Below are 14874 nucleotides of genomic sequence, written 5' to 3'. Positions count from 1 at the left end.
GTTACTTGGGTTCTCGGATGAGGATTGAGATGTCAGCAGAAACAGCAGCAGCAAATGTCCGCTGCTGATAGACCTGCAGTTCCACAGGAGAGAGGAGATCAGCTTGCAGGAGGGCATACCAGCACACAGGATCTAAGATAGAGGATAAGTTTCCTCGACGTTTCAGAATACCAGTGTCTCAGGAGGCTTGGCGTAGAATCAGACAATTGCAGCCTGCTGGAACAAGACCTGCTGTCGTTTGGACCTGGTGGCTACACTTTGATAGTGGTTATCAAAGTCACCTCCACACTTAATATTTTTGCCATTAGATCCTTCCAGGGCTCATCTGGAGACTTGCTGGACCTCACTGTTGGTGGCTCACACAAATGCATAAGACAGAAGACAAACTGAGCCACAACTCCTACATTTAAAAAAAAAGTAAAACACGTAAAAGGAAACCTGGTCCAATAACTGATTAATAAAATTAGTCCACATATTGTACTTAGGCATGCTATGCCATCAGTTTTTAATGTCATGGTGTGTGTTTTAGCATTGATAAAAGTTAGTCTCTCTTGCAATCCTCTGTCACTCAGCTGCTCCAGTACCAAACCTTCCAATTAGATTTTACATGGCATTGAACTTGAGCATGACAAAATCAGTTTGTTTTCATAGTTGATATGCAAATTATTTTGGGCAGAGAACTGTGGGTTGTTAGAGCTGCCTTCCCACGCTTCCTGGGGTTGGGAAGGGTTGAGGAATGAAAGTCTCTGAAGAGCTTTCTAATTGAATGTGACCATGATTTGTTGACGCCAAATTATTTATGTTTACACTTCTATATCAAAGATAAACAGAAACAGTAAGATTCTGATAAGTGGACAGAAATACATTTTTTGGGAAGTGATTATTAAATATTCATGGCAAGTCATTTAATTATTAGCACAATTTATTTTTGGAACTGTGTAAAAACATTTTCATCTTTGTTTTGAGTGTAGGTTACATACCTGCCTGTATGGAGCAATTGTAGTAGTACAGGTAACTTCAATACTGTGCTCACCAAGTGCAAAGTCAGTGTAGGGAATTAGAACGCACTTCCATTTTTGGCACCCAGTGTCACTATCAGGCACTCTTTGGTCATGTGTAGCACAGAACAAATGCAGAGTCAAATTGCACTTCACCTAAGCAATGGGCTCAAGTAGAACACCTAATACTGCACAATGTGAATATTCCCACGCCCCTCATAAAACACTGTGGGGCCTCTGATATTGAGATTGCTCATGTTTCACCAAAATCATGGGCAGTTTTTTTCTAAGTCATGGTGCAACATCAAAATGTCACACCAAACCTGTGTAAACACAGAATAGCGAGCCCCACAGCATTACTGATTTACAGCAAAGCCTGTCGCAACTAAATCCCAGTAGCAAATTGCATTTATATGCATTTGATGTAGTAAAAGGTCCCAAAACACTTCAGAGGAGCATTAACAAGCAGCATTTGGCACTGAGCTATAAAGGAGACATTAAGACAGGTGACCAGAAGAGGTAGATTTTAAGGAACTTCTTTAAGGAGGGAGTGCCAGAGCTTAGAGCCTAAACAGCTGAAGACACGGCCACCAGTGGTGGAGTGATTAAAATTGGGGGTGCTCAAGAGGCCAGAATTGGAGGAGTGTTGATATCTTGAAGGGCTAGGCTAAATTACAAAGAAAGAGGGGCAAGGCCATGAAGGATATGAAAACAAAGATGAGAATTTTAAAATCCAGGCTTTGCCACACCAGAGCCAATATAGGTCAGTGAGCATAGGGGTGATCTTCATGTGTGAGACACGTTGCAGTAAGGAAATGTAATAATATGACAGTAAACTTTAACACTGAGCCCCTAAGGGTTGGTGCAAAGGAAGAAAGAGAGAGAATGTAAAGGTGGAAATCCAAAAAAAACAAATTGCTAGAAATAATCAATAGTTCCAGCAGCATCTGCAAAAAGAAGCAAGTCAGGTTAATATGTAGATCCTTTGACAGAATTCAGTGCCAACATTTTTTAGTACTATTGGATCTCCCTTTGTATTGCTCACATAAATTATGTAATGTTGTAATATATTATCAGGGCCAATGATTTATGGCATTAGTTAAGGTGAATATTGGTATTTTCAGATTTAAATTGTGCAATTATGCCTGCATTTTTCCCATAGTTTGTTATGGCTATGTCTGTTTACCTGTGTAGGGAATTCATTTTATCATCTCTTTTTTGAAGTTCAGGATCCAGAAAGGAATAGTAGGACAAATGCTCCAGGTGATTGGAAGATTTTTAGAAGGGGTGATCATGTAGTTCAGTAATATTGAGAAGGGGATCCAAAGGTTTGGGAGCCAGGAATGAGGAGTGTTGGCGAGAGATTCCTTGATCCTGGGAATGGTAGAGAGTCTCTGAGGTTTGTGAGTTGTATGATGGAGGGGGTGCTGAGTGCTTCACTGGTGCAAAAATGTGTGGGAACATGGGAAATGACACAGTGCTAAGTGTTGGAGTACTTGGAGGGGATCTGGGGTGGTTTTGCTCTGTGAAAGAGGGTCTGAAAGTAATGGACGTGGGAACAAATTGTAGTGTACTGGGCTCCAGCAGCATTGGGTACTCAACTCGGGAAAGAGTGCAGCGATTTGGGATCATTGGTATGAAGTTCACAGAATTTGGCACAATGGCAGTTGCCATGTGGAATTACCGGGTAGGGGAGTGTGATCATCAGAATGATTGGGGAGAAAGATGCCTGAGTCCAGAAGGAGGGGCTAGGATGTAATTGTGTTGCAGGTGTTCTGGTATTTTGGGAGAGAGGAGGGTTAAAGGCAATGAAGGCTATAAACATTTGTGTACAAAATTATGAGGGGAATAGATAGAGTGGACAGGATAAAATTGTTTCCCTTGACGAAGAATTCTAGAACCAGGGTACATAGATTCAAGATAAGTGGCAGAAGGTGTAGGGGGAACATGAGGAAGAACTTTTTTATGCAGAGAGTAGTGGGTGTCTGGAATTCGCTGCCCAAGTTGGCGGTAGAAGCAGAAACTCTAAACTCTTTTAAAAGGTACCTGGATCTGCACCTAAAGTGCTGTAAACTGCAGGGCTATGGGCCGGGTGCAGGAAGGTGGGATTAGAAAGGGCACCTGGGTGTCCTCGGGCTGGCATGGACAAGATGGGCCGAATGGCCTCCTTCTGTGCTGTAACTTTTCTATGGTTCTAACCTTCATGAATTTCCCACATCCCACCTCTACCTCACCCATTCTCAAAGAAGGTTCCCAGCACCAAACTGAGAAACCTGTCATCCCAAATGAGATTATAAGCACTGAACAGTAATTAAATCTAGGGTCTTTGTGTCCTGTAAACATCAGGATTCCATAATGCCATATACTTACAAACTGAGCTATTGGAGTGCTTTTTGTTATAGTCCTATTGCACAAATACTGTGAAATCTGAAAGAGAGTGCATGTTGTAGGGATGCACAGGTGTGGAATTACTGAATGATATAATATTCATTTTGTTTCAGGTTGTTCTTCAGCAGCTGAATTAACATTTGATAGAGCCACTGCTGTTGTGGATCAAGTATTTGAGATGCTTCAGGGCATAGCGAGAGCACGGGCGCACCTGAGGCAGTTCAAGGCATTATACAGCCCCGGTGACAGCACCCACCAGGTAAGAATATTGAATTTAATTGAATGGTTCCTATTATGTGTTTTATGTTTGGTGGAGCTTTTTTAGTTATCAGGATGAAAGATGTCACGACTGCAGAATGAAACATTTGCCATTATCTGTATAAGCGAACCCAGCTCATATCTACCATATGATGGATGCAGAGTAAACCTCCCCAACAACAGTAACAATGGCCAGTTACAGAAATGGATTGGTATTTTCAGGAATCTAACCTCTCCCCAGATCTTTCCTACCCATGGGTTGTTAGGGCAGTGTTGGTTGTTAAAATTAAGGCAACATTGTGAATTTTCTTTGTCTGGATCACCTAGCCTTCTGACCTCTAAGTCAAAGCTCTAGCATGTCTACACTGTGAATTCATCCCCATTAAGAACTGAGATTAGTCCAACTTTATTTCACCTTGATACTTATGCCCAGCAGAAGTTACCCTTATTGGCATTAGTCTGTGCCAAATTAGGCAAAGAACCAAAGAATGTCACACTGATGTCATAGAGGATACTTCTTTGAGATTATTTACATAAGAACATAAGAAACAGGAGCAGGAGTAGGCCATTTGGCCCCTCAGGTCTGCCCCGCTATTCAATAAGATCATGGCTGATCTGCCCCAGGCCTCAATTCCTCTTTCGTGCCAGCTCCTCATAGCCCTCAACTCTCCAATATTTCAAAAATCTATCTGTCTCCTCTTTAAATACTTTCAGTGATCTAGCATCCACAACTCTCTGGGGTGGAGAATTCCAGACATTCACTACCCTCTGAGAGAAGAAATTCCTTTGCATCTCAGTTTTAAATGAGTGCCCCCTTATTCTGTAACTATGTCCCCTAGTTCGAGATTCCCCCACTAGTGGAAATATCTTCTCAACATCTACCCTGTCAAGCCCCCTCAGAATCTTCCTCGTTTCAATAAGATCACCCCTCATTCTTCCATACTCTAATGAATAAAGGTCTAACCTGTTTAGCCATTCTTGATAACTCACCCCCTTCATCACAAGAATCAGCCTAGTGAATCTCTTTTGAACTGCCTCCAATGCCAGTATATCCTTTCTTAAATACGGGAAACAAAACTGTACACAGTACTCCAGGTGCAGCCTCACCAACACCCTGTAAAGTTGTAACAAGACTTCCCAATTTGTCAACTCCAACCCCTTAGCAATACAGGCCAAAATTCCATTTGCCTTCTTAATGACTTGCTGCACCTGCATGCTAACTTCTTCTCGTTTTCTTTTTGATTTTTTAAACTTCCTTTCAATTGAACCCTTCCCCCCGCCAACTACTTAGTTTAAAGTTCTATTCACAATCATAGTTATATGATTTGCCAGGACACTGGTCCCAGCATGGTTCAAATGAAGCCCGTCACAATGGAACAGCTCTCTCCTTCCCCAGTACTGGTGCCAGTGCCCCACGAATCAGAACCCATTTCTCCCACACCAATCTTTGAGCCACGCATTTACCTCTCTAATCTTATTTGCCCTACACCAATTTGCACGCGGCCCAGGTAATAATCCAGAGATTATTACCTTTGTGGTTCTGCTTTTTAATTTAGCCCCGAGCTGCTTGTAGTCCCTCAGCAGAACCTCTTGCCTAGTCCTACCTATGTCGTTGATACCTACCTGGATCACGACAGCTGGATCCTTCCCCTCCCATGCCAAGTTCCTCTCCAGCCCAGAAGCAATGTCCTTAACCTTGGCACCAGGTAGGCAACACAGCCTTCGGGATTCTCCGTCTTTGCTGCAGAGAACAGTATCTATTCCCCTAACTATGCTATCCCCTATTACTACTACATTTCTCTTTTTTCCCTTCACTTGAATAGCGCTCTGTATCTCGGTGCTATGGTCAGTTCGCTCATCCTCCCTGCAGTCTGTGCCGTTGTCCACACCAGGAACAAGAACCTCGTACCTATTGGACAAGGACACTGGCTGAGGCTCCTCCAAAGCTAAATCCTGGATCCCCATACCTGCCTCCCTCACAGTCTCACCCTCCTGTCCCTGACCATGGTCCAAATTTGATGTAATTAATCTAAGGGATGTGACTGTCTCCTGAAACACAGTGTCCAGGTAACTCTCCACCTCCCTGATATGTCACAGTGTCCACAGCTCGGACTCCAGCTCATCAACTCTGAGCCGAAGTTCCTGGAGCAGCCAACACTTGCTGTAGATTTGGTCACTGTGGATCCACCAGTGTCCACCAGCTCCCACATACTACAGCTGCAACACATCGCCTGCCCAGCCATCTCTATTCTATTTAATTAATTAATTTGGATGTTCAATATTTTAAAAGTGAATTTCTTAACTGCACTCTTCAACTGTAATAACGGCTCCTGATTTAAACCACTCGGCCAATCAAAAGAGACATGGAAGAGATACCCACCAATCACCTACCTGTTTTCCTTTGATGTCACATTTCAGCTCTGAGAGGTCGAAACAGATTGAAGAGGCTCTCTGCCGTCGGTTTTTATCTCCCGCTTCCTCTGCCCTTCTCATGCAGGTCCGCTTGCCGTGTGGCCTTACAAAACCAATATATTGGGCACAATTTTACCCTTGGCTGGCAGACAGGCAGCCAAATCCCGCCGCCGAAACGGGACTCACTGCCATTTTGAGTGGGTGGGCCAATTAAGGCCCGCCCAGCGGCCTGCCAGACAGGAAGCGCTATGTGCTTCCTGTGCGATGGGGGAGGGAATCCCCAACTGGCAAAGTGCTGTCTCGGAGTTTGCTGACAGGTAAGAACAGTCAAAAAATACAGAAATATTAAAATTATTAACATGTCCCCCTCGTGTGACAATGTCACACGAGATGGGATATGTTAATAAGAAACACATAAAGTTTATTAAATTTTTAAAAAACAGACATGAAACTTCATCCCACCAGTGGATGAAGTTTCATGAATAATCTGGAGCCCGCTGGGGCTCCTGGCCTGCCTGCCAGCCTTAAGCTTGGACAGGCAGGGTCTTTAACAAGGTTAATTAGTCTGCCAATGGCCTTAATTGGCCATTGACAGGTCGGTGGGCGGACAGCCTGCCTTCCTGAAGATTTAAATGGATCGGGATGACGTCGAGGGTTCCTCCCGACGTCATCCTGTGTCATTTTCCCCTCGGTGAGCAGGCCCCGCCTCCAAATCGCCAAGGGGAAAATCCTTCAGATTGTCTCTTTTGGGAATGTTTGCTGCTTCATGCTGGATAACTAAAATTTAAAAAGAATACACTTCTCTGCACCAGCACACTTGCCAATTCTAACTGAGCTTAAAAGTTCAAGAATTGTCCTTAATGACAGTGTTCATATTCTCCCAATCAAGATTAGTTGCATGAGTGAAACATCAGACAAAATTAAAGAAATTGGTCAGATTAGAGCACAGTAGCTCTTGTGGAAAACATTTACACAATCATTGCTGCGACTTGTCTTTATTGCTTACTTTTATAATGTTTAACTAGCTCTGTTCAATGACCCTAAGATTACCTTACTGTAGGCTTTTTTCCTTAAAATAACAATCCAGAAAGGCGTGCAATATCTGTAAATAGCATGCAGAGCAAAGCAATTCTTTGTTGTGGCAGCAGTTAGCAAGGTTGTGCTGCTTAGCATAATTCTATATTCCCTGCCACTGACATCACATGCAGACAAACATGTGCCCAGTTATGTTGTGATTGTGCCACTAGTTTGCAATGTGGCCTCATTTATAAATTCATTTATTGGCAACACCAAAATAAGCTGATTCGATTCACTAATACCCACAACTGGGAGACCAGCTTTTTGTGTTCCTGGCTGCCAGACTTAGTAAATCAGGCAAGCTTACTTTGCTGTTGCCACTAGCTGAAACTAGGCACACTGGGAGCTGGCAATTCCAGCTCCATTATAAAAGTGGATTACAAGGGCTATAACTTTAACAGCTATAAATAATATTCATAGTAAGTGCAAACTAAATGAAACCATCTATGGTTTGAAGGATCCCAACCTCACCTTTCTGATCTATTGTATGTCAACTTGTGCAAAAACTTAACACCATGTGCAGCAACTCACCAAGGCTCCTTCGGCAGCACCTTCCAAACCCATGACCTCTACCACCTAGAAGGACAAGAAGGCGGCTTACCACTACCTTCTCAAGAATAATTAGGGATGGGCAATAAATATTGGCCTAACCAGCAACACCCACATCCCATGAAAGAATAAATAAAAGTTTGAATCCCTAAACCAAATAGCTGAGGAATCCACTGAAGTAGTGGCGGAGGGTAATTTTAACCTCCAAGATGATCTTCAAGTATGTTGAGCATTACTGCTGGATGTAACCTGGCTAAACACACAGAGTTTTTCACAGGACTCTGATGAGCTTCCCGCTGATTCTAGTATCATTCTATCATTAAGACATGGTGTCTGATTATTAGACACCATGCAGGAAACAGCCATTCCTAGTGGCTTTACCTTTTATTCCTTCATGGGATGTCAGCAGCATTTACTACCCATCTCAAACTGCCCTTAAGAATGTGCGGGTAAGCCACCTTCTTGAACCACTGCAGTCCCCATAGTGTAGGTACACCCACAGTGCTGTTAGGGAGGGAGTTCCAAAATGACCCAGCTATGATGAAGGAACGGAGATATATTGCCAAGGCAGTATGGTGATATGACTTGCAGGTGGCGATATTCCCATGGGCTTGCTGCCATTGTTCTTCTAGTCATAGAGGTCGATGGTTTGGAAGATGCTGTTGAAGAAGCTTTGGCGAGTTGCTGCAGTGTATCTTGGAAATGGTCGATATTGCTGTAGCAGGTGTGGAGAGTGAAAAAACAAAAATAAAAATACCTGGAAAAACTCAGCAGGTCTGGCAGCATCTGCAGAGAAGAATACAGTTAATGTTTCGCGTCCGTATGACCCTTCAACAGGTAGTTTTATTTTTGTTTTGGATTTCCAGCATCCGCAGTTTTTTGCTTTTATCTTAGTGGAGAGAGTGAATGTGGATTGGGTGCCAACCACATGGGCTGCTTTGGCTTGGATGGTGTAAAGTTACTTGAGTGCTGTTGGAGCTGCAGTCATCCAGGCGAGTGGAGAGTATTTCATCACACTCCCCTTGACTTATATCTTATAGAGGGTGGAAAGGCTTTGGGGTGTTAGGAGGTGAGTTATTTGCTGCAGAATACATAGCCTCTGTGCTGCTCTTGTAACCACAGTATATATGTCACTGGTCCAGTTAAGTTTCTGGTAGATGGTGACCCCCTAGGATGTTATGGTGGAGATTCAGCAATGTTGTTGAATGGTCATTGTCTGGCACTTGTGTGATGCAAATGTTGCTTGCCACTTATTAGTTCATGCCTAAATGTTGTCCAAGTCTTGTTGCATGCGGGCAAGACTGCTTCTTTATCTGACGAATTGCAAATGGAACTGAACACTGCAACCATTAACAAAAATTCCCACTTCAGACCTTATGATGAAAGGAACATTATTAATGAAACAGCTAAAGATGATTGGGCCTAGCACAATGCTCTGAGGAACTCCTGCAGTGATGCCCTGAGGCTGAGATGACTGGCCTCCCACAGCCACAACCATCTTCCTTTGTGCTAAGTATGATTCCAACCAGCAGAGAGTTTTCCCTGATTCCCATTGACTTCAGTTTTGCTAGGGCTCCTTGGTGCCAAACTCAGTCAAATACTAAACATTGAGTAAAGTTCTGCTGAAGGGTCATGAGGACTCGAAACGTCAACTCTTTTCTTCTCCGCCGATGCTGCCAGACCTGCTGAGTTTTTCCAGGTAATTCTGTTTTTGTTTTGGATTTCCAGCATCCGCAGTAGTTTTTTGTTTTTATCTCAGTCAAATGCTGCTTTGATATCAACAGCAGACTCTGTCACTTCAGCTCTGAATTTATGCTCTTTTGGTCCAAGATTGTAATGAAATGCTTCTGGCAGAACCCAAACTAAGCACCAGTGAATAGGTTATTGGATTTTTGTGGATCCTCCTCCTGTTGGTTGTTTAATCATCCACCAGCATTCACAACATGATGTGGGAGGACTAAAGAGCTTTGATCTACTCTGTTGGTTGGGGGATTTTTTAGCTCTATGTATTACATGCTGCTTCCACTGTTCAGCATGTTTGTAGTCCTGTGTTATTACTTCACCAGGTTAGTACCTAATTTTTAGGTGTACCTGATGCTACTCCTGGAATGCCGTCATATACACCTCATTGAAAAAGATTGATTCCCTGGCTTGATGATAACAGTTGAGTAAGGGATATGCTGGACCGTGAGGTTGCAGATTATGCAGACTGCAGCAGTTCAAGAAGGTAGCTCATCACCACCTTCTCAAGGGCGACTAGGGATGTGCAATAAATGCTGGCCCAGTCAGCGAAGCCCACATCCCATGAATGAATTTTTAAAAATGGTTGGATACAATTCTGCTGCTGCTGATGGCCAACAGCATCTAATGGATGCTCAGTTTTGAGCTACTAGATCTGCTTGAAATCTATCCCATTTAGCACAGTGGTGGTGCACACAATGGAGGGGTGTCCCCAGACTTTGACAAGAAACAAGACTTTGTTTCCACGTGTACTTCTATCAGTGCTATCATGGATACAGCATCTGTGATTACTAGGTTAGTGAGGATGAGGTTAAGTAGTTTTTTGCCCCTGTGTTGGCTCTCTCACTACCTGCTGAAGGCCCAGTCTGGCAGATGTATACTTCAGGATTTGGCCAGTTTGGTCAATAGTGGTGCTGTCAAGCCACTCTTGCCCTGTCTAAATCCCTCAATGAGCCAAGTTGTCTGGTCAGTCATCAACAACACCTACTGCAGACCCGCCTGGCTTAGGTAGATTATCGATTCTGCCATAGAGGACTGGCTGTTTTCCAGTCATCCATTGGAAGACAAGCCTGCTTAGAACTTGACTTTGCTTACCTACCCGCATTCTCCAGATGTATGATTGTTGGTTAACATTTGGACAACTCCCAAACACCGGATTGAGCCTTCACTAGATGCATGACCTTTTGAAAAGCTGAGTCGGAAATTTTGATGATAGCTACAGAGGAATCCTATTCAGTTTTGGATATGTCAGGTACTGTACAGATGATAGTTGACTCCCTAATGAACTCATTAAAACAATTCAATGATCCGCAAGCAAATCATGCTGCATTTCCTTCTAATAATGCATTTTCAAATGTTTGGGGGAACAGGGTCTTTCTCCAGGTTGAATCAAATCAATCTAAGCATTGTGAGTGTGGACTGTCTATGCCTATCAATGTTAATCATATATTAAAGCTTTTTCAGTACTAGTTGAAATAACTTTAGGGGCTCGATATCAATTCCCTTCCAGTTCATAAAGACAACAGTAAATAAGTTTCTTCTATTTTGTTAAGAGACACACAGTGCTACAGCTGGCTTCCAATGGGTGTCTCAGTAGCGGAGACTCAAAAGTAAATTTGCCAGATTTGTTGAGACCAGTTGCTGCCAAGGCTTCATAAATCTAACAAGTTTATATTGGGGTTCCACCAATCAAGCAAGAAACTGCATAACAACTGTGTATGTTGATGTGGTACTGCTGAAAATAAAATATATTCCCACAAGGTGGCTTGGCTTACAAGAGGTGATGGAGTAGATGCGAAACCTAATTCATGTGCTCCCGATTTATTTTTACTTAGCCGACTCCTGCATGTGCCCACTGACCAAATTATCACGTGAGTGCGCGATGATGTCGGGACGCTCGCCCGACTTCATTGTGCGTCATTTTACACTCGTTCGGGTCGGGCGCGTGCCCGCCCAACGAGCGAAAAATTCTGGCCCTTCTGTTTAACACAGCCCGCCTGTGTCATCATAGCCTTAAATGTTTCTCTTCCATCTTCAAGTAAATTACTTCTCCTTCAATCTATTACCCTTCCTATAACATCATAACACCTCAGACCTCTTTGCCCTTATAATAATTATCTAGTCAAATAAATTATCACAAAACAGTACACTTTTCCAGTATAACTCTAAACTCCTTGAATAACAGAGAGCTATATAAATACGCATTCTGCTTTTCATAAAATAAACTTCATAGTGAACATAGTCCAACCTACTCTTTCCTAACAATTTAACTGCTCTGGCTGGTTACACATGCCTTTTTCCTATTTCTGTGCTTCTAAATACAACATGAGGGCAATATCATGGGTGGTGATTGGCTTCTACACTACAGAAGGGTCACAGGTCTGATGTGGTTCTCTTCTCATGGCATATTGCTCTTGAGACAGGGCCACTGTAGGCTGTATCTCTGGATGTTGTGCACGTACAGCCAGTGTTTTCTCTTATTTACCACCTTTGTGGTGCTTTGAGGGGCAAGGCCAGTTGCTTGCTATGTGCTGTTGCCCTGAAAGATGTCAAGTCACCTCCACCCATTAGAATTCTCTTTCTCCACTGATTAGTGAGATGGCTGGTCTAATGGCAGCTGCCCATTCCTTCATAAATGGCAAGCTGCTTCTGGCTGCCAGGGTCTGGAGGACAGTGCATGGGTTTCAGCCTGTTCTGTCTCCTACTGCCACCAGAGCTCAAATGAGCTCACCTTAGGTCATGTTATCTATCATATGACTAGTTATTGGACAAAAAATGTATACCTGTAATCATGGGGCGCATGGAACCCTTTATTGGAGTAGTCAGTTGCACTGTGCCTACGAGACTATCTATTGCAGACCCAAAATATCTAAGAAAGGGAGAGCTGCACTGTTGGAGGTCATGTCTTTTGGATGAGAAATTAAACTGAGCCCCTGTCTGCCAGCTCAGATGGAAGTGAAGGATCCTATTGCATTATTTGAATAACGACAGCAAGTTCACCCATTGCCCTAGCCAACATTTTCCCCGCAACTATCACCATCAAAAATTGATCATCTGGTCATTCTCCATTTGGGATTTTGCCATCCACAAAATGATTCTGCATTTTCCAATACAATCCCCACCATTTAAAACATCCATGCTAAAGTAGACAGTTGTTTATATTGTTCAAAAAGCAAGAACCTTTATCCATTTGTATAAACGTCAATTTCAGAGTTTCTCAAGTGCTCCACTTATTTTGGACAGAGGCAGCTGTGCTTTCTCACTAGTTCACATTCCATTAAAGCAAAGAGAGAACTATTTACTTTTCCAGCAAATTTGTACATCTGCTGTAATAAATGACCCACATTTTAAAACCATCTAGTAATTATGGACCTCTAGTAACAACGGACTATTTTTTTTGTTACATTTCAGTTATAATTGCATGCAGCCTTTTCATCTCTTAAATTAAACAAATAAGCAGTTTATCATTTGGTGGTACAGAACTTGAGTACTGCTGAAAAAAGACATGCTGTTGAAGTTTTTCGTCTTGCAATCATCAGGACAGCTCACAAGAAATGCCAGCAGTAAAGGGAGCAATAATTTAGACTGCATGAGAAGAAAGTGCTGAATAATTGGCAAGTAGACTCTGATTGGTAGAGGCATTGCCACAGAGAATGTAGCAGTGAACAATTAACTGCCAAGCTTTTGTTCAAATTCAAACCAAACAGGTCAACTCTGATTGGGGAATGAACCAGGGAATGGCTGTCCCCTAAGCTTTTATTTAGTTGAAAAAGGCACAATACATGGACATGCTCCTTCTGTCTGCAAAGGACAGGGGTCTGTGTGTGAATATATGTGGCTTCTAGCATGGGTAAGTGAGCCACACTGTGAGCCCAAATGATAATCTTAAATCGGTTTTTAGTATAATTCTTAGCACAATCAGGATTGTTTAGCAAGCGTTGCCCAATTATGGAATCACATTTAATGTTTTGAGTTTTGCAAGCACGAGCTGGTTGGGTATAGTCAGTATTGTGCTTGTTGTGAATAGCCGTCAGGATGCTGCGTTAAGCTAAAAAGACATTCTACCTATCGTACAGATGAGTAATGTGTTATATGAACTTCAGCGCTGGTGTGCTGCCAGGTACATAGACCATATGTCCCAATGACTAGTGGGCCGTTTCAAACAGCATGTCCTTTTGGCTGTTTACTAACAGGCACAGTACTAGCCATATCTAACCAGCTTGTACTTGCAAAACTCAAAACATAGTGTCCAACATTAGATGTGATTCTGCGATTGGACAGCACTTGCTAAATAATCCTGATTGTGCTAAGAATTACACTGAAAGCAATTTAAGATTGAGCCGGGCTTGTAGTGTGGCTCACATGCTGGAAGCCACATATATTCACACACAGGGCCCTGTCCCTTACAGACAGAAGGAGCACGTCCATGCATTGCCCATTTTTTCAACTAAACAAAGGTTTGGGGGACAGCCATTCCCTTATGCATTCCCCATGGCAATGTCTTGATCAATCAGAATTGCCTGGTTTAAATTTGAACAAAAGCTTGGCAGTTAACTGTTTGCTGCTGCATTCTCCTTGGCAATGCCTCTACCAGCCAACCAGCACTCTCTTCTCATGCAGTATAAATTATTGTTCCCTTTTCTGTTGGCATTTCTTGCAAACTGTCCTGATGAGTGCAAGACGAAAAGAGCATGTCTCTTTTTTAAGCAATACTTATGCAGTTTGTCAAGAAATTTGCATTAGTTATCAAAATTTAGTATTGCATGATCACACAATGCAAGACTAGGGAGTTCCCTGGCTAAATTTTTGGTGAATTTTAAATTTAAGTTAAAATTAGATTACAAACTGTTTCATACTCAGTGGATATCGAAAAGTACTGATGACCATGCCTAAGTATACTAAGTTATGTAACTTGTGCAAAAAGTATTCATGCCAGCCTCCTTGCCCTTACTAAACAATAATTTCAGTCTGTGCTATCAAAGGCATTTAGGGATAGCCAATAAAAACTGGCCTTTTCAAGTGTGCCCACATCCCATGAACAAATATTTTTTTAAAAAACTCCAGTGGTTATACCCCAACTATTGAATGCTATTAAAGTTTTCTTTCACCTACTGTACCAGCAGATTTGCTATTTCAGCTATAATACATGCACACAATTTATCAGCCATCTTGTGAGCAAATCGTGTTCACATGAACTCATTTGATGTAAGTGGTGGGGACTGTATAACAACAGTGATTGCACTTCAAGAATAATAATCCATTGGCTGTAAATTGCTTTGGGATTTCCTGGGAACATGAAAGGTGTAATATAAATGCTATTTTCTTTAAATGTGGAAGTTTTCCTGTATTATAGGGTCTGTGAACGTTGTGCTCATTCTTGCGTTTTCTTTCTTCTACTCATACACTCCCATTGTCACTCACAGTCTTTGTCTTTCTCTGTAGGGGTTTATCT

The 14874-nt window shown here is 42.5% G+C and overlaps 1 protein-coding gene across 1 annotated transcript in view; it reads left to right on the top strand.

The window, feature by feature from the left end:
• scfd2 (sec1 family domain containing 2) overlaps window positions 1-14874 on the top strand; it is a 361104-nt gene that overhangs the window by 288301 nt on the left and 57929 nt on the right. The window contains exon 6 of the mRNA XM_078547836.1: window positions 3500-3645. Coding sequence (XP_078403962.1) covers window positions 3500-3645 — 146 coding nt within the window. The remainder of the gene's footprint in view (window positions 1-3499; window positions 3646-14874) is intronic.

Source organism: Cetorhinus maximus, chromosome 1 (assembly GCF_964194155.1).
Source record: "Cetorhinus maximus chromosome 1, sCetMax3.hap1.1, whole genome shotgun sequence".
NCBI lineage: Eukaryota > Metazoa > Chordata > Chondrichthyes > Lamniformes > Cetorhinidae > Cetorhinus > Cetorhinus maximus.
The sequence above is the reverse complement of the archived record's forward strand: the minus strand, read 5'-3'. Positions and strand labels throughout refer to the sequence as shown.